The sequence below is a fragment of the Dipodomys merriami genome, unplaced genomic scaffold, assembly GCF_024711535.1.
Source record: "Dipodomys merriami isolate MVZ:Mamm:240054 unplaced genomic scaffold, mDipMer1.0.p SCAF_6, whole genome shotgun sequence".
In the NCBI taxonomy this organism is placed as follows: domain Eukaryota; kingdom Metazoa; phylum Chordata; class Mammalia; order Rodentia; family Heteromyidae; genus Dipodomys; species Dipodomys merriami.
This window is the reverse complement of record NW_027206179.1, coordinates 11012378-11031147: the sequence shown is the minus strand read 5'-3', so window position 1 is coordinate 11031147 and position 18770 is coordinate 11012378. Positions and strand designations below refer to the sequence as shown.

At 62.8% G+C, this 18770-nt stretch overlaps 3 protein-coding genes across 8 annotated transcripts in view; 2 read left to right on the top strand and 1 right to left on the bottom strand.

Moving 5' to 3' along the window:
• Positions 1–937: 937 nt before the first annotated feature.
• LOC138813928 (U6 snRNA-associated Sm-like protein LSm7) lies at positions 938–6862 on the bottom strand. 2 transcript variants are annotated; one of them, XM_070002523.1, is made up of 4 exons: positions 6778–6862; positions 5052–5142; positions 2052–2123; positions 938–1193 (listed from the first exon to the last, which is right to left on the bottom strand). In XM_070002523.1, the coding sequence occupies exons 1-4, from the start codon at positions 6847–6849 to the stop codon at positions 1051–1053; spliced, it is 378 nt and encodes a 125-aa protein (XP_069858624.1). In that variant the 5' UTR covers positions 6850–6862; the 3' UTR covers positions 938–1050. The 2 variants fall into 2 exon arrangements, with proteins under 2 accessions (XP_069858624.1, XP_069858625.1); XM_070002524.1 differs by lacking the exon at positions 6778–6862 and adding an exon at positions 5703–5752.
• On the top strand, positions 5856–17609 carry LOC138813911 (signal peptide peptidase-like 2B). 5 transcript variants are annotated; one of them, XR_011367873.1, is made up of 16 exons: positions 5856–5928; positions 9743–9862; positions 10168–10350; positions 10518–10607; positions 10723–10862; positions 11351–11493; positions 11569–11665; positions 12355–12471; positions 13444–13525; positions 13835–13909; positions 13984–14046; positions 14162–14261; positions 14508–14585; positions 15580–15740; positions 16407–17037; positions 17236–17609. XR_011367873.1 is itself a non-coding variant. In XM_070002503.1 (15 exons), exons 2-15 carry the CDS (start codon positions 9756–9758, stop codon positions 16656–16658), a joined length of 1638 nt encoding a protein of 545 aa, XP_069858604.1. In that variant the 5' UTR covers positions 5856–5928; positions 9743–9755; the 3' UTR covers positions 16659–17609. The 5 variants fall into 5 exon arrangements, 4 of the variants coding, with proteins under 4 accessions (XP_069858604.1, XP_069858603.1, XP_069858602.1 ...); XM_070002503.1 differs by having other exon boundaries at positions 10218–10350; positions 16407–17609; XM_070002502.1 differs by having other exon boundaries at positions 11354–11493; positions 16407–17609.
• The window catches only part of LOC138814297 (transmembrane protease serine 9-like), a 32045-nt gene continuing 30489 nt past the window's right edge, over positions 17215–18770 (top strand). The window contains exon 1 of the mRNA XM_070003302.1: positions 17215–17394. Within this exon, the coding sequence (XP_069859403.1) occupies positions 17215–17394 (180 nt within the window). The remainder of the gene's footprint in view (positions 17395–18770) is intronic.

Here is an 18770-nt window from a genome sequence, read left to right as displayed (position 1 = left end):
AGAGTTGAGTTTTGAGGGTGTGTGGCTCATTTCAGGCCATTTTCTGGGTAGCTGTCTGAGACCTCAGCAAGTCTGTCTTATGATATTCTTTTTGTTCTTTGGCCTTGAACGCAAAGCTCTGTGTATGCTCCTGCTACCTGGTCACCAAGAACCCGCAAGTGTTCTGAGCAGGAACTGGAGCTCAGAGAGGACTGGACACTTCCCCTAAGCTGCACAGCCAGTGTGGGAAGTGATCTGAAGCCAGGAGCCAATGCAGGGGCTTAGAGGGGATAGTGGGGTACAGAATAGTGTGTGTGTGTGCACGCGCGTGTACGTGTGTGAGTGCTGTCCAGGCCAGCTTGGCTTGCACAGAGGAGCTAGGGTCCAGCAGACAGACCTCCTTCTGTCTTGGCCTCCCGGCTCCCCCCTGGGTGACCCCAGCCTTAGCCCCTGCATCTGGCTAGGGCAAAGATTGGGTCCTCTTTGTTCTTGGCAACCCACTCTAGGACCCTGGCTTATCACATGATCTGGGGGAACACGGGGAGAGCAGAGGCTGCGGCCTAGCTGAGCCAGCAGACCCTATGCCAGCTGGCTTCTGGGACTAGGCCTTACAGAAGGTGGCAGTGCCAGGCCAGATGGCGGAAGGGATGAGGAGCAGGCAGGGCCCGTTCCCCCTCACCCCCCCCCCCCGGGCCCAGCGCCCCCCGTCAGCCGAGCAGCCTCAGGGGAGGCTTCCTTCTGGCCCTGCTGCTTTGAGGTTTGAGCCCTACAGATTGCTGACCCCCCATGTCCAAGCTGCTGGGCCCATGGAGTGTCACTGGCCTGGGCTGGGTCCCTTCTGGGTCATCTTGGAACCTGCCTTTCCTAGCAAAGGCCAGGGACTAAGCCATGTTCCCAGGTGGGACCCAGGTTTCTCAAGACCCCAAGGTCAAAAGGGGGGGGGGGGAGGCTTGGAAGCTTGAGGTTTGCAATTTTATTAAAAAAACAAAAACAAAAAACAAACAACGGAAAAAGAGTCAACTGTACAAGAAGCGGCCGGCTGGCGGGCGGCGCGGCTGGCGGGCGGCGCGGCTAGGCCTCCTGCTGCTGGATGAAGGGGTTGGGGATGGCCTCCATGCCGTCCTGCGGGCAGATGAGCACCACCGACGTGCCCCGGCACACCACCAGGCCCAGCTGCCGCGTGTCCTCCGTGAGCTTGTACTGGTCGTCGGGATCTGGGGGGGCAGAAGGAGGGGCTGGTCAGGGCCTGCCCAAGGCAGAGGCAGGAGGGCGCAGCGCCAGGCCAATGGCGGCCAGTGCCCCCCCACCGCTCCCACCCGGTGCCCCACCGATGCTGCCAACCAGGTCCTCAGCCTTCTCGGGAGATGTTTCCAGATGCTCTGGAAAATTCTCCACAGCAGAACAGGGAGGCCCAGAGGCCTCAGACAGACACCTGAGCCGGGAGGACTCTGTCAGCAGGCAGGGGGCTGCGATGACCATGGGCCATGGAGGGCCCTGGGAGACAAAGTGGCGAGAGGAGGGAGCCGACTCCGGAGCCCGGCGAGCGGCACTGGGGTGCTGGGCGCAGGGTTTGCCACAACCAGGTCTCTGGGGAGCGAGGCCCCCTGTGTGGCAGGGGGTGGGAGCCTGCAGGCAGGCAGTGCTCGGGTGCTGACAGGCGGGGAGGGGTGGCGGCCACCACTCCCCAGGGCTCCCTGCATTGTCCCAACAGCCCTTCAGAGACAGGAAGGGCAGTGGCCCAGGGTGCCCAGGCTGGGACCCCACTTTGAGGCCTGGACACCTTCAGTCAGGCAGAGACAGAACAAGTCCCAGGTAGTAACTCTGTGGCCCCCCAGAGAGCAACCCCATTAACTGCACGGCAGGCCCCGGGGTGACACCCCCCCCGGAATGGGGCGTCACCGTGGCGATGGGGGGGCGGGGGACACCTGTGTGTTCTCATGGCCAGCTGCCCTCCGTGGGACCTAGGTCGCACTACTTCTTATCCGTCCCCACCTGCCCAGGCCCTGCCACCGCCTGTCCCCTGCGGGCCTGGGGCCAGGTCCCCAGGGCACCTGCTGCGCGAGTCTCCTCACCTCGCATGTACTCCACGGTGCCGTCCAGCACGAGGTTGAGCAGCGGGTCGAAGCCCTTCAGGATTCCACTGGCTTGGAGAAGCCACCGGGTGGAAGGGGAGAGGGAAGGACGTGAGGTCAGCAGCAGTGGAGCCAGGACAGGAGAGCCCAGAGCCACGGGCGGAGCGCCCCGCGCGCCTCCCCACCCCCCATGTCCCCAACCAGACAGGGGACATCAGCCACCTGTCAGCTACCTCTCCAGGTCAGCTGACATGGGCAGAGGCCGGGGCAGGGCGGGGGGGGGGGTTGCGAGTGTTTCCTGCTGTGGGGGCCACATGGGGTCTGCCGTACAAGGAGCCTGCGAGGGCTCAGCAGTGCACGATGGACTTGTGACCATACAACTTGTATTTCTGGATGCTCAAATGAGTTTCCTGTCATCTCTACGTCACCAAGGGTCTTTTGGTTCTTTTGCCAATGTTTAAAAACTTGTGCAGAAACGACTCTTGGCTCAAGAGCAGTCCAGGCAGAGGCAGTGGCGTTGCCATGGGGGGAAGGGTATGGGAGGAGGCTCTGCTGTCCTAACCAGGTATGGTGGCCCATGGCTGTGGCCACAGTTACTTGGGAGGTGGAGGATAGGAGGATGAGAGTTCAAGGCTGGCCTTCACAAAAGTGTGAGACCCTACCTGAAAGACAGAAGACATGGCTCGAGTGCTAGAACACTGGGAGAGAGGGGAGTTTGTGGTGAAAGGGGCAGAACTTCATGGAAAGAAGATGGAGTTCTGCAAACAGATGGAAGCACAACATAAAGCTGTTGTAACATTCCTTAGTGTCACTGAATAGCACAGTTAAAAAATGGCTAATTTGGAAGTGGCACTATAGCTCAAGCAGTAGAGTGCTCACCTTGAGCTGAAGAGCTGAAGGATAGCGCCCAAGCCCAGAGTTCAAACCCCATGACTGACCAAAAAAAAAAAAAAAAAAAGGGAAAGGGAAAAAATGGCTAATTTTGCCAGGTGCCAGTGGCTCATGCCTGTAATCCTAACTACTCAGGAGGCAGAGATCTGGGGATCATGGTTCAAAGCAAGCCTGGGCAGGAAAAAGAGACAGTAGTCAGGCCCAGAGTTCAAGTCCCACGACCAACCAAAAAAACAAAAAACAAAAAAGGTTAATTTTAGACCAGGTGCAGTAGCTCAAGCCTATAATCCCAGCTATATAGGAGGCTGAGAACAGGACGATTGTGGTTTCAGGCTAGGCTCAGGCAAAAAAAGTTCACAAGATCTCATCTCAACAGAATAAGCTGGGTGCTGGTACACACACCACCCCTTCCAGTTCCGATGTCCCAGTTATGGCTGCTTGGCCTGGGGGCATCATTGTATTTTGCTCCTGCACAAAGTCTGCTGAGTCTGAGAGGGGGTGAGGCGTTACCTGCCTCCTCTTACTACCTGTGTCAAGACTCAGCCACTGCCATGGCTCCATGTGTGGGTTCCTTCTCTGGCACCCATACCCATCTTCCTGCCAGTCTGCTCAGCCTTCTCCTTCCTCTGGAACCTCCTATGTCCTTCTGGGGGCCACCCTTTGATCACCCATGACATATACACTTCCCACCTTTCCTGTGTCCCCTGCGTGCAAGTGGGGACAGGTGCTGCGGGAAGCTTATGACAAAAGGATCTGAGCTGGGCACCGGCGGCTTATACCTGTCCCTCGCTACTTAGGAGGCTGAGACTGAGGATCCTGGCACAAAGCCAGCCCGGGGAAGGAAAGTCCATGAACCACCAGAAAATCAGAAGCAGAGCTGTGGCTCAAAGTAGTAGAGCACTAGCCTTGAGAAAAAACGCTCTGGGACAGCATCCGGGCCCTGAGTTCAAGCCCCACAACCAATAAAACAAAAATGAACAACAAAAAAAGGACTTGACTCAAGATGGAGGGTCAAAGAGGCTCCTCATAGCAGCTGAGGGCAAAGGAATTCTGGAGTTCATCTGCTAAGAACACTCCATCTTGGGGGAAGGGAGCAGCCCAAAAGTCTCACCCAGAGGCACAGCAGTGTCTAATGTGCGGTCAGCTGGTGTTCTACCACTTGAGCTACATATCCAGCCTGGCATTTTGTTGGACTGGAGATGGAGTTTCATGGACTTTCTGCCTGGGCTGGCTTTGAACCTCAATCCTTTGGATCTCAGCTTCCTGAGCAGATTATAGATATACAATGTAGCTACCAGCACCTGGCTGTATCCTGTTCTTAACATGTATCTTGTATTCAAGAAACAGGTAGAGCTGGGTGCTGGTGTCTCAGCAGTAATCCTAGCTACTCAGGAGGCTGAGATCTGAGGATCATGGTTGAAAGCCAGCCCGGCAGTAAAGTCCATGAGACTCTTATCTCCAGTAAACCACCAGAAAACTGGAAGTGGTGGTGTGGCTCAAGTGGTAGAGCGCTAGTCTTGAGCTGAAGAGCCGAGGGACAGTACCCAGGCCCAGAGTTCAAGCCCTATGACTGACAAAAAGAAAGAAAGAAAGAAAGAAAGAAAGAAAGAAAGAAAGAAAGAAAGAAAGAAAGAAAGAAAGAAAGAAAGAAAAAAGAAAGAAAGAAAGAAAGAAAGAAAGAAACAGGTGGAGGCTGGCCCTGGAATTGTGCTTCCCATCCAGGAGGGGAGGTTACTATTCCAGGTGACACTGGCTGCATCTGGGGACACTGCTTCTCATGACTGGGAGAGCCACTGGTATAGAGAGTGGAAGCCAGGGATGCTATTCTATACACCCAACTCAGAACTGATCCCAGGGTCCACAGGAGAAGTGGGGTGGGCCCCCGGGGTAGAGACTGCAGAGGCTGGGCCACACAGGAGACAAAGTTTTGACTCTCCATTGGGCTGAACCACTTTGGGTTGTTTTTCCTGTCTCTTGTTCCTCCATTTCCCCACCGGCAACAGGGACACATCAGTTCCTACCTGGGCCTGATTAGAATTTCACAGGCTTAAACCAACTTTGCCATTTCTCTGGCGTGTGTGTGGGGGGGGGGGTGAAGAGGCAGCTCACCTTCTCGTCCTCCCTGGAACTTCACCCTGATGGTCTTGTCAATGTACTTGGACAAGTCTAGGATGCTCTCCTTCTTCTTCTTCTCCTTGTCCTGGGGGAAGCAGCATGGGTGAGGAGCCGGCGGGACTGGGTTCCAAATTCTACAGCACTGCGCCCCTAGGGCCCAGGTGCTGCCGTCCAAAGTCATCTGTCCCCAGGTTTCCCCCCCACACACCCCACCTTCAGCTCCTGCCCTCCACCCATGTCCCCCTCCATTCCCCAGCCCAGCCATCCGTCCCTCCATTTCCCTCTCTGCCTCCAGTCTCTGATCTCAGCTTCCTGTGTCCGTGTTCCCCATCTCAGCCCTCTGCATCTGATGTCTCCCATCCTCAGCTCCCTACCCGCCCCCCCCATCTACCATCTCAGCCCTCCGTCCCTCCCTGTCCCCCATCCTCGGCTCCCGGTCCCCCCATTGCCATGTCCCCAGTTCGCGGGCTCTGGGACCCGGCGTGCCTCCAGGCCCGCAGCTCACTGCGCCGAGGCCCCCCGGCCCGCACATCCGGGTCTCCGGGCCCCCCCAGTTCGCCAGCCCCTCCTTCCTCGAGCCCGGGTCCTCCCCAGGGGTCCCCCGGGCCCGCGCTGCCCCGGTCCTGCCGAGCCCGGCACGCTCACCGCCATGTTGCCGCGCGCGCCGCTCGGCGCAGGCCCCGCCTCCGGCTTCTGACGTCACCGCGCGCCCAGGCGTGGCGCATGCGCGGCGGCGGCGGCGCCGCGGGCGTTGCTGAGAAACAACTGCGCCCGCCCCCCCCCCCCCCCCCCGGCTGCGGAGGGAACCGCGGACATGGCGGCGGCGATGCTGGCGCGGTTCGCAGCGGTCTTCCTGCCCCTGGCGGCCCAGGTGAGCGCCCGCGCCGCTCACACACGGCCCCGCCGCCGCCGCCGCCGCCTGGCTGCGGGCCCCGGGCTGGCGCGGGGCCGCGCTCGGCCCGGCTCGGGGAGGGGCGGCGGCGCCGGCGGGTCCCGGCCCGGCCTCGCTTCGCTCCCGCCGCGTCCCCACGCCGGCACCCGCCGCCCCGGCGGCCCCGGGTCCGTCCCCTCGCCCCGGCCTCAGTTTCCCTGGCGGGGCTGCTCGTGCGCCTCCCCACCCCGAGCCGGCCCCGCGCGGACGCGAGCGCCCCGCGCCGCCGCCGCCTCCCCGGTGACCTTGGGCGCCCGGGGGCCGCGGGTGCGGAGGAGCCGGTGACGGCCGGGCCGCCGGGGCGTCGTGCGGGGCGGGGGAGCCGCCGGGCCACGCCGCCACCCCCGCCCCTGCTCCCCAGCCCGGGCAGCCACGGCCCCTCTCGGCCCCACAAAGGCTGCCTCCCACCTGGATGTCCCTCATCCCGCATGGCCTCTTCCTCCCCGGGCCCCGCTCTGCCCCACTTTTGTTCCCCCACTGTCACCCAGCCTGCTGCCAGACAGGACCGACTCCCCCTCCCCTCCCCAAAGCCTGCCTAGGGTTTGTCGCACCTTGCAGGCTGTCCAGCGGCCTCTTGCCATGTTTCCTGGACCTAAAGAAAGCCCTTTGCTCCCCTTTGTGTTTTTTTGTTACCCCAGGATGTTTCTGGTCCTCCATCCTGTCTTGGCTGCCTGGTTGCCCCCTCAACCCAGAAGTTCTCTGGATCTCTTCCCCATCTTTCTGGCTGCTACTCCCCCCCCCCCCCCCCCCCCGCTAGGTTTTGTGGGCCCTGTGCCTGGTTCACTTTACCTGAAGGAGAAACTTCACATTATCCAGATATTTTGAGCAAAGAGAAAGCGAGAGAGAGGGGGCCGGGGGCATACTGTAGGGTGTTCTGGAGGATGAATAGGAGTTTGTTGGGTGGGGTTGAGAGAGGTGTAGTCATAGAAGCCTAGAGGAGCAGGAGCATTGCTCTCAGCTGTTGATTTACTTGGGGACAGTGGGGAGTTGGCCAGGATTGGCACAGAGTGTGGTTTAATGGTTGCAGGGAGGCTTCACCCCCTGAGAGAGCTATCCCCACAAAGGAAGCACTCCATGTCTGCCTTGAGGAAGCCAGGTCTTCTGGCTCAGGGTTAGAGGCCTGGACTGGGAGCCTAGAGGAGGGGCAGCCGGGGAGTGGCTCCAGGCACAGGGTAAGGGTGGTATAGGGCATATAGCCCTTAGGCTGCACAGGTCAAGCTAGGCGGTAGATGGCTCAGGTGCCAGAGCCTTTGGACTTTATCCCAGGAAGGCCCAGGGTGTGAACTTTACCCTGGGGATGGGAGGTGCAGAAAACAGCCAAGGCCTCCAAGGCAAGCAGGTCCTCTCGCCGTTCCCACAGGCTGGTTGTAGATGCAGGGCAAAGTTTGGAGTGAGTCCAGGCGCCCCAGAGCAAGACCAGCACTCCCCTGGATGAGAGGCTTCTGTGATACCCCACACACTCAGTGATCTCTGTGGCCCTGGGTGGGAGCGCTGAGCTCCAGGCCGAGGTGAGGCCCGTTAATGTGCGACCCCTGTGAATGTCAGCTCAGGACTTGTGTAGGTGCCCTAGTCCCCCCTCACCCCCGCCCCTTTCTCCAGAGGCTGCTGGGCCACTGCTGGGATCCAGGCCTGGCCTGGGGGGCAGTCTGCTCCCCTCCCCCACTTGTTCCCAAAGCCCCACTGCAGCTGACTGCTTTCCTGGTGGTGCTGACCCCCTCCCCCATACACGTTTCAAGCAGGCCAGCCCTCAGGGGTCCCACCTGGGGGGGGAGGGGGGGCGGCTGGGTCCTGTGTCCCAGTCGGCAGGGACCCATCAGAGCCAGGTGACTGGGTGAGTCCCCCAGAGGCCGATGGCACAGGTGATTGGGTGAGTCAGGCTTGTTTTTAGCGGAAAAGCAGCTTTTCAGATGGCAGGGAGGGAAATCCATGAATGCGCTTTTGTGCTCTTAAATGACCATTTTCCAGGGAAAGTTCTATCGACTTCTGTTTCATACAAAAGGCACTTTTCAGTGAGAACTCTGGTCCCCGAGGACAGGAGTTGGTGGTGTGTCCTGGGGAGGGCTGGGGCCCCACGGTCTCTCCTGCAGCCGCTCTCCGCTGCTTGTGTGGCCGTGAGAGATGGATACTCCCACAGGAAGGCTCTTGGCTGTTTCCCAATAAAGCTTTATGTACAAACAGAGGGCGGGTGGATGGCTTCCGGCCTCTCTACACGCAAACTCCCTCACGGGGCAGTCAGTCGACGGCTTAGTTCATGAGGTGTTTGCTCCTGTTAGTAGGTCCACACTGGGGTGGGGTGGGGGTGCCTGAGGGGTGGATTCCCTGGGGGTGGACCTGCAGAAGGGGTATTGGGAGGGGGTCCAAGCAAACGGCTCTAGCCACAGGACCCCTCCACTGCCCTCCTGCCCCTCCCTGTGGGCCCATCTACCCAGCAGCCCGCCCTGGAGGCAAACCCACAAAGCAGTGTGCACACACGCACACAGAGTCAGCCCTGCCCAGCCAGGACTGCCTGGGGTTCAGGGTCTAGTCTGGGGGGTGGGGGCTGTGGGCTTTTACCACACTACCCTCCAGATGACCAGGCTTTCAGCACTAAAGGAAGCCTTCAAGCTAGGTGGAGACTCTGTGCCAGGTCGGAGCCCCCATTGCCAACCCTGACCTGGCAGACCTCTGGGTGTGGGCTGTGCCAGGGCTGTCTTCCAACTCGCTGTGGTTGGGGACCGGCCTTGTGTCGTCAGGCTGCATCCCGCTTGTCTCCATGGTAGGTCCTCGGGGGACACGAGTGTCTCTGCGGGGGTGTTTCCAGACCCACAGGCGGAAGGGCTCCTAGGAGCCGGGGCGGGTCTCCCGGCACCGCCTCTCCCCGGGACCTCGGTCCTGGCTGCTGGGCGGCATGGCCAGCGCCCTGTGCTGTGGCCTTGACCTCCCAGCGTGTTGCCCCAGGCCCCTGCCACCCTCTGGAGAGCCCTGCCTCCATCTGAACACAGCCACGGGTCCCCGGCAGAACCCAGAGCTCCCCTCAGAAATGCTTGGTTGCCTTGTCCCCAGCAGCCCCCTTAGGCTTCATTCATTCTTACGTCCATTTCATTCTTTCCTTTCATTATGAGACTGAAGTCTTCAGCCCTGACTGCCCTGGGCCTCCTGATCTCCTTCTCAGATCCCTGAGTGCTGGGGTTACAGGCAGCCCCTGCAGATCTGGTTCCTCAAGGCCGCGGGCAGCTTCTCCCTGCCCCTGGTGGGAGATGGACCAGTGCTGGCCTTCCCAGGGCCTGGAGCTCCTTGGCACGGTCTGGAAGGGCGCAGAGCAAGGACTGCCCTCTGCGTCCTGCTGGTCACCGGCTGCTCACACTCCTTTGCTCCTTTGCTCCACACTCAGTACCTCCAGGGTACTGAGGGGCCACTGCACAGACATCCCGCCTTCCTGGGCCTGTGCATGGTGAGGGACTGACCCCAAACCTGCTAGGGGGCTGGACATTGTGTCAGACTTTCCTGCCTGTGTTCCCTAGCTGCAGATGACCACCAGCGCCTGGGGACAACTCGTGGCCCCCCTCCTCCAGCCCTGCAAGGCTCCGTCCCAGGCTTTCAGTCCCGCGAGGTGTTGGGACTGAAACCTAGCCGACGAGATCACTGTTTGCACAGCCTGGGTCTGTGGGGTGCACAGCCTTCCTCGTCCCTGCTGCCCTCCTCCCTGGTGTCCTCCAGGGTGAGCGGCGTGGGTTGCAGAAGCCCGTGTCCTCTGACCGCGTCTCATCCTCCTCAGGTGGCCTGCGAGTATGGCATGGTCCACGTGGTCTCGGAGGGCGGCGGCCCCAAAGGCAAGGACTACTGCATTCTGTACAACCCGCAGTGGGCACACCTGCCGCAGGACCTGGGCAAGGCCGTGAGTACCATCCGGGCCCGGCCGCAGGCTGCGTGCGCACCCCGCCCAGCGCCTCGCTCCGCCGGTCTGGGGCTCCAACAGGAGCTGCCCACAGGGCAAGGCTTCGGTGGGTGGGATGCGGCTTCCCTGTTTCCATGGCCGTCAACCACAGCTGTGAGAGCCGTGTTGTAGACAGCCCTTCGGGGCATGTGGCTATGGCAGCTGTGGGTGCAAGGCTGTGTGAGGTTGGTCTGCCCCTGCCCCCCCCCCCCGCTCCTCCAGCCACCCAGGGGCACAGCAGCTGCCCTCACAGCGCCCTCCCTCAGTCTCTCCTGCAGCTGCGGGACTGGACGGCGTCCCTGCTCTGCTCCCCCAGTGACCTCCCAGCCAGTGGCTTTAGCAACCAGATCCCCCTGGTGACCCGTGGGAACTGCACCTTCTACGAGAAAGTGCGGCTGGCGCAGGGCAGCGGCGCCCGCGGGCTGCTGGTCGTCAGCAAGGAGAAGCTGGTACGGCCCGGGCCCTGCACGGGCTGCATCCAGGGCTGCGCAGCCTCGGCCTCACTTCTGCAGGGGGGGGGATGCGGTTGCGGTTGGAGGGGACTTCTGGACCCGGAGGTGGGGTCACTGTGGCTGAGGTGTGCAGTGACCTCGTGGCCTCCATCCTCGCTGCCCAGGTCCCCCCCGGAGGCAACAAGACGCAGTACGAGGAGATCGGCATCCCTGTGGGCCTGCTCAGCTACCGGGACATGCTGGCCATCTTCAGGGTAGGCTCCCTCCACCCCTCCGCCCCAGCTGCCCAGTGGGTCTGGAGGGGCGGGTGGGCGCGGGCAGGGGCAGAGGCGGGGTCCCCGCTCAGTTCCGGCGTGTTCTCCGAGGCAGCGCTTTGGCCACGCGGTGCGGGTGGCGCTGTACGCGCCCAGCGAGCCGGTGCTGGACTACAACATGGTCATCATCTTCATCATGGCCGTGGCCACCGTCGCTGTCGGGGGCTACTGGGCCGGGAGCGGAGACGTCAAGAAGTGAGTGTCACCGCGTGGGAGGGGGCGGAAGGGCTCTGGGCATGGCCGCCCAGAGGAGAGGCGGGCGCTGCTCAGAGTACCTTCTGGAACGTTAACCTCTGTGTCCCCCAGAGGAGCTGTCTGCTGAGGACTTGGGGTGGGTGCGGTGGAGGCCCCATGGGAGCTGGCCTTCTGGGAGGGGTCTGGCCGGGCCCTGCTGTCCTCCTGCTCCCCCTGCTGGCTTGTCCTGAGTCTTGGGGTGGGGTGAGTCCCCTGGGGATGTGGGCTTCCTGGATGGGTGGGATCCGTGCTGTTAGCAGCAGGTGGCTCCCCGTCGTCCGTGTTGTCCCCAGAGCTGCCCCTGGTCTGCTCGTGGCGTTAGTCCCCACTCGTGTACAGCACCCCGGCGTGCCTAGCAGCCCGGGATACAGGCCAGCCCTGCTCTGGCTCCCATTCTGGGGTCCAGCTGGGGGCCTGGGGGGTCACGTGACCCCGAGGTATCTTCCAAGAAGGTACATGAAGCACAAGCGGGACGACGGGCCTGAGAAGCAGGAGGACGAGGCGGTGGACGTGACGCCCGTCATGATCTGCGTGTTCGTGGTCATGTGCTGCCTCATGCTCGTGCTGCTCTACTACTTCTACGACCACCTGGGTGCGCCCTGCCCCCGGGGCGGGGGGGGGGCTGCGCCCGCCCGCCTCCCCTCACCTCCCGCTCTGTCCCCCACAGTCTACGTGATCATCGCCATCTTCTGCCTGGCTTCCTCCACCGGCCTCTACAGCTGCCTGGCGCCCTGCGTAAGCAGGCTGCCCTTTGGCAAGTGCAGGTGAGTGCCAGCCGGGCCTGGAGGGCGCTGCTTGCTGCCCCCCGCGTCTCCTGCAGCCCCAGCCTGCCCCGCCAGTTCAGTGCATACAGCAGACGCTAATGCCCAGCAAGCCCCGGGGTTCCCAGGCCAGGGAGCAGGACAGGGGTAGAAGGTTCTAGATCTCCCTCCCACATGCCCAGCAGCTCTCCCTCTCTCTCTCCCCACCTGTCGTCTAATGAAGCACATGAGCAGAGCCCTGCCACGGCTAGGCACGGGGAGCCAGGGTCCACGCCAGGCACCTAGCCTCAGGTACCCTTGGCTGCCAGGGCTCAGGACACCACGGGTGTAGCCAGCCCTGCCCCAGGCATCCAGAAAAGCAGCCAGGTGCCCTGAAAGGCTCTCAGACCAGCGCCGGCCTGGCGTGGAGGTGCATGGAGCTGGCGGGGCCCCGGGCAGGGTTGACTCGCACTGTGAGCGAGCTGGAGCCGGAGAGGAGCCTGCACAGGAGGCTTTGGGCTGAGCTGCTCACCCCAGCACGGGAGGCACAGGCACCCAGAGGGAGGGGGACGCTTGGTGGCAGGGGGCTCCCCACAGACCCCTGGGGCAGGAGCTATGAAGTGCAGTGGGGAGGGGCCCCTGATCTGGCAGGGTGGCCTGGCGGGGTGCGGGGCAGTGGGGTGCTTGATGCTGACAGGTCCCCCCATTCGCAGGGTCCCGGACAACAGCCTGCCCTACTTCCACAAGCGCCCCCAGGTCCGCATGCTGCTCCTGGCGCTCCTCTGCGTGGCCGTGAGCATGGTATGGGGCGTCTTCCGCAATGAAGACCAGTAAGTTCCCCGTCCTCCCTCCGGCCCCTGTCCTCAGGTGCTCCCGCCCTGCCGGCTCCTCTTACCACACGCCCAGCTGCGCGCTGCCCCTTGAACCTGGGTCCAGTTTCACCTGGGCCTGGATGGGGGCCCAGGAGCCCCGATTGGAATCTGGATGGGGATGGCGGGTACCAGCCGGCCTCGGGTACCCTTGCCCGCCAGCCTGGCCTCCATGGGACTCCTGGGCAGGACAGAGCCAGCCGTCTCTTCTCCCGCCTCCCCGTGTGGCCCTGTGGTCCGGAGCGTGCCTTCCCTTGAGGCTCAGGGTCCCGCATGGCCAGCCCTGTGGTGGAGGGTGGGGCTGCTTCCCGCAGGGGAGCTGTGCGTGGGTGCCTCATAACCACCCAGCCCCCCCCACCCCTCCGGCAGAGCGCCCGGCACAACGGCCCTGGGGACAGCCAGCCCGTCCCCACTCAGCCCTGGCTGTCACTTCCCTGGCTGGTACGGCCCCGGCCCCACAGGCAGCCAGGCCCTCTTGGCTTTGGAGTTGCCTGGAACCGCCACAGACATTCCTAGCAGAAGGAAAAGTGGAAACACTTTGCCTTTTGTACGCAAGGAAACTGTGATGTGTGAGCTGAGCTGGGCCCCCTTCAGTCACACACTGCAGCCACTCCTGATCTCCACTAAGGGGAGATGTTTCTGTCCCAGACATGGGTGGGAAGTGGCCAGCCCTGCCCGTGACGTGGGCCAGAGCAAGGGCTGGAGACAGAGGCCCTTCCTCAGCTCCTGGCTCCCTGGGGCCTGTCCCAATCTCCTGGGAACCTGGAGATTCTGCATGGGGACGAGGGTGCATTTGGGGAAGCAGTGCAGTGACACCCACTCAGCCCTCATGGGGGCTGCCCACGCGGTGTCTCCAGCCTCTGCAAGTGGCTGGGTCCTTGGGCTCCAGTCATGCAACTGCCTGCAGCTTGTGGCGGACCCCTTGCCTTCCAGGTGGGCCTGGGTCCTGCAGGACGCGCTGGGCATCGCTTTCTGCCTCTACATGCTGAAGACCATCCGCCTCCCCACATTCAAGGTGAGAAGAGGCTGACAGGCACACTGCCAGCTACGTGCCCGTCAGGTGGCTGCAGGGGTCACTGGACAGGTGTGCAGGGCCTTCCCTGAGTCTCAGCAGCAGAACTTAGTCCCAGCAGTGGGCTAGCCGGTCTTGGTTCTCCCTTGCTCCCCGTTCCCCATGGGGAACTTTGCCAGGAGGTACTGAGTAGGAACGGTCCCTGCACCCAGTAGGGCTGTGTCCAGGGTGGGCCCCAGACCCTGGGGTTCTGGGTTAGGGCAGCGTCACCCCTGCCAACGCCACCCGCCGACCCCGTACTGTCCCTCGCAGGCCTGCACACTGCTGCTGCTGGTGCTCTTCATCTACGATGTCTTCTTCGTCTTCATCACACCCTTCCTCACCAAGGTGGGGTCCGTCACTCCCCCCCATCACCCCCTCGCACCCCCACACCCCACTCTCACACAGCCCTATTTGTGCAGAGTGGAAATAGCATCATGGTGGAGGTGGCCACCGGGCCCTCGGACTCGGCCACCCACGAGAAGGTATGTCACCCGACCTCGTGGGCCTCCGTGCCACAGCCCCGGTCCTGACCTGCAGCCCTGGGCGCGGGACTCTCGTGTGGGCCCGAGATGGGGCCTGATACGGCCTTCTCCATAGCTGCCCATGGTGCTGAAGGTGCCCCGGCTGAACGCCTCGCCGCTGGCCCTGTGCGACCGGCCCTTCTCCCTCCTGGGCTTCGGAGACATCTTGGTACCAGGTAGCAGGCAGCAGGGCTGTGGCAGCTGCCAAGCCTGTGCCAGGGGCAGGGAGTAGTCAGCTCCATGTCCGGGAGTGGTGGGGAGGCCACAGTTGGGGACTGGAATGTTCCTGGGGGCCAGGCGGCCTGATGGGAGCTGTCATGTCCCTGTCTCATGGCCGCGTTGTGCGGGCAAGTGCTCGGCAGGGCAAGGTGCTGGTCTGGAGATGGCGGCCCGTGTGAGTGTGACCCGTTCCCTCTCCCTAGGCCTGCTGGTGGCCTACTGCCACAGGTTCGACATCCAGGTGCAGTCCTCCCGGGTCTACTTCGTGGCCTGCACCATCGGTAGGTGCCACATGCACGTTCTAAGCCACCCTAAGCGCTGGCTGCAGAGCTGGGCTTGGGGTGCAGGGCCCTCATGTCCACCCGGCTCCCCTGGTTATGTTCTCCCCCCCCCTTGTCTCCCCCTCCCCTCTTTTTTCTTCCTTCCTTTCTGTCCTAGAGCTTGAACTTGGGGTCTGGGCTCTGTCCCTGAGCTTCCTTTGTTCAAGGCTAGCACTCTTCCACTTGAGCCACAGTGCCATTTCCAGCTTTTTCTGTGTATGTGGTACTGAGGAATTGAACCCAGAGCTTCATACATACTAGGCAAGCACTCTACCACTGACCACATTCCCAGCCCCATTTCTTTATGTTTTTCTGGTCCTGAGACCCTAACTCAGGGCCTGGGCACTGTCCCTGAGCCTCTCTGTGATCAAGGCTAACGCTGCCGAGCCATAGCGCCACTTCTGGCCTTTTCCAAGTAGTTTACTGGAGATAGTCGTTTATTAGAGTCTCATAGACTTGGCTGACAGGCTGGCTTTGAACTGTGATCCTCAGATCTCAGCCTCCTGAGTAGCTAGGATGACAGGCGTGAGCCACTGGTGCTTGGCTTGCTTTTTTTTGTCGGTCGTGGGGCTTGGACTCTGGGCCTGGGCGCTGTCCCTCTGTTCTACCACTTGAGCCACAGCATCACTTCTGGTTTTCTGGTGGTTTATTGGAGATAAAAGTTTCACAGTCTTTCCTGCCTGGGCTGGCTTTTTGAACCACAATCCTCAGATCTCAGCCTCCTGAGTAGCTAGGATGATAGGCGGGAGCCACCGGCGCCCGGCTGGCACTATGTGTTTTTAAGGCAGGCTAAGTTGAAGCACTTGTGGTCAGGGCTGGGCTGCAGCCCCCTCGAGCCGACTGCCCCTCCCCCTCCCCCGCTGGCTCCCTCCACTTGGTGCTCGCCCCCAGCGGGCAGCCTGCCAGCCCAGGTCCCGGGCACTGCCCAGCAGGCTGACCTCCTCTCTGCCCACAGCCTACGGCATAGGCCTGCTGGTGACGTTCCTGGCGCTGGTGCTCATGCAGCGCGGCCAGCCCGCCCTCCTCTACCTGGTGCCCTGCACGCTGTTCACCAGCTGCGCCGTGGCGCTGTGGCGCCGGGAGCTGGCCATGTTCTGGACCGGCAGCGGCTTTGCGGTGAATACCAGTTTGCTCTGACTGCCTGCGATAGAGGCCCGTGCGGCCTGACTGGGCGCAAGTTGAGTAAGACCCCCTGGACCCCGCCGCCGCAGGGCCGCTCCCTGGGTGTCGCATGATTGTGCTGGCGGCTGCAGGGGGACAGCTGCGGTGACCCCTCCCCAGGCCGGGCACGCCTTGCCTGAGGCACAGGTTTTGCCCCCAGAACAGTGAGCCTAGCCTCCTTTTCCCGGGGACCCCAGGATGCAGGGGTGGCATGCTGGCCACTGGGGAGCGCCATATTCCTCCACCCCGGTTGGGGTGACAGGGTGGAGCAGGGCTGGAGACCCCATGCTGGTCCTTGGCTTCGGCTGCTGCCCTCTGCCGTGGGCAGTTGACTTGGACAGCTGAGGGGATCCTCAAGGGGCTCGGTAGAGGCAGTGCAGTTGGCAGCTCCCTGCAAAGGGGCTTTTCAGGGTGCTCTTGCTGCCGACTCACAAGGCCCGAGTTTCCCTCCTGCAGCTCCACGTGCTGTGCCCTGTGGCCCCATGCTCCCGGGGCCCGGTACTCCTCCTGAACTGGATCCTGACCCTTGGGGGAGGGCCACCCCCTCCCACGTGCCTGCGGGGTCCATGGCGAGGCCGCCCGTCCCGTGGCCGGCCTCACGGAGGGCCTGTCTTCCTGCAGAAGGACCTACCTCAGCCCCCGTGGGCGCCCGCCACCACGCTGCAGCCTCCAAAGGACTCGGAGCCTCTCCCCACAGGCCAAGAGCTGCCCAAGGCCCCCCTGCCCGCCACGCAGTCCCCGGACCCGGCCAGCGCCACGCCTGCGCCCCAGGAGACGGGGGCCGAAGCTCCTGCCCCGGAACCATCGAGCCCAGCTGGCAACGGCCTAGGACCTGGCGGCCAGGAGCAGGCCCTGCCCGGGACCTCAGCCTAGAGAGATCCTAGGGCCTGGGCCCCAAGCAGCCATCCAAGCCCCACTGACACGACTTGGGATGCATTCCCGACTTGGTGCTCCGTCCTTGGGGGGAGGGGGGCCCCCTGCAGCTGCGCCTTGGCCCCAGCCCGCTCTGTGCTTGGCCACACAGCCCCCCACCCCCCGCTCTGCAGTCTTCCTGGCCTCGGGAGGCTCCGCCCAGGGTCTGTGCAGTGAGGCCCCCACACTTGGTGCTGCACCCCAACGCTTCCCAGGGGTTTCCCTCCGAGGGCCTGCGCTTGGCCGAAAGGAAATGCAGAAGCCGCTGGCCGCCGTGCGGTTCCCTGGGGGACGTGGCTGGAGACATCTGGGAGGCGCCCCCCCCACGCCTAGCCGGCAGGTGACCGCTGGGGTGGGGATGCCTGGACGCCCGCCCACACCTGCGCGGTAACCCCAGTAACCCCAGCAGCCTTCGCCCCAAGACGCCCTGTGGCACGGGCGGGGCTCAGCCGTGGCAGGCAGCATCTGGAGCGAGGGGGAATGTTCCAGAGCTGACCATCCGCCCTCTACCTCACGGATGGGGTCCTTGGTCCTGCAGCAGGTGCCCGCGGCCCGCCGGCCCCGGAGCGGCCGAGCCTGGCCCTGGCCTCCCGTCCAGCTCACTGCCTCCACCGGGGGAAAGCGGAGGCCGGGTGCAGCAGCCGCCGCGGGCACACGGCCACCTGGCGATGCGCTCAGCTCCCCGCGGGGGACGTGGGTGAGCTGCGCCCCCCAGAAGCCAGTAGCCCTGAAACTGTCCCGCCTGGACCTTCCCGCCCAGCCACCCCCGCTCCCGCCACAGGACCTGCCTCAGCTCATTTGACCTGAGATTGGGGGGGCGAGCACGGTCTGGGGGTCCCCGGCGGCAGCTACGACTTTGTATGTGTCACCTTGCTCCCTTCACATCTACGATTAAACAGCTTTTGATACCTACAGCCGCCTCACCTTGGGGGCCGCGGGGGGGCGGGGGGGGCAGCCTCTGCTTGCTGCCAGATTCCGCCAAGCGCCCGGAGCACTCCCATTGGCTGGCTGATGCTCAACCAGCGGAGCCACGCCTCCAACCACCCAAACCCTGCTTTATGTGGAAGGATGGATGTGTGGGCTCGCCCCTTCCCCCAGGGGGTCCTCCCAGCCTGAAACTGAGGCTTTGGGGTCCTCGGCACTGTGGAGCCAGGGGGAGAAGCCGCTTACTCGGACACGAGAACCCGCGTGCGCGCTTCCGGTTGGCCTTGTGTTGTCCACGCTGTAGGAGAGCAGCTGTGGATGTCGGAATGGCTGCTCAGCTGGCTTCCCCCAGCCGCGCCCTGTGTGTGTGCCTCTACTGGCCCCTGTCCTGCGGTGGCCGGCAAGCCACACAGCAGTCAGAGGCCCAAGTGGAGCCCAGGCTCCCACAAGCTGGCCTGTGCCCTGGGGGGGGGTGGGTACTCCTGTCCCGTGTCCCCTGGGAGGTGGCATCAGCCAGGACAGCGCTGAGACGCTGCAAGGGCCGCACCTGCCCACCGCCGAGGCTGCTCCTGTCAGTGGTGCGCAGACATGGACTGGCCAGGCCAGTGAGGCAGGTGCTGGGGGAGGGGGGGGGAGACAAGTGCTCAGCCCAGCCCACCTGGGGAGTCTGCAGCCCAGCTAGCGGTGCCCCAGCCTGTGCCGAGGGTGGCAGGGCCAGGGGGGGAGACAGCAGCAAAAATGCACGCGCAAGGCATTTCTCTGTCTTGTAGTTTAATGTACAAGGTGAATCATATGGTGACCATGGGTTGGTTTTGTTCAGTAAGCCAACCAGAGCTTACGACCACCCACCAACTTCCATTTTCCAGTCACCAGACAGCCATTGATTCATCCAGCCACCCATGCGTCCATCTATTCACTCACCCATCCATTCATCCATCCATCCAACCAACCATTTGTCCATCCTCCATCATTCACCCACCCATCCATCCACCCATCCAACCATTCATCCATCTATTCACCCACCTAACCATTCATCCATCCATCCACCCACCTACCCATCCAAACATTCATCCATCCATCCACCCACCCATCCAACCATTCATCCATCCATCCACCCATCCAACCATCCATCCAACCATTCATCCATCC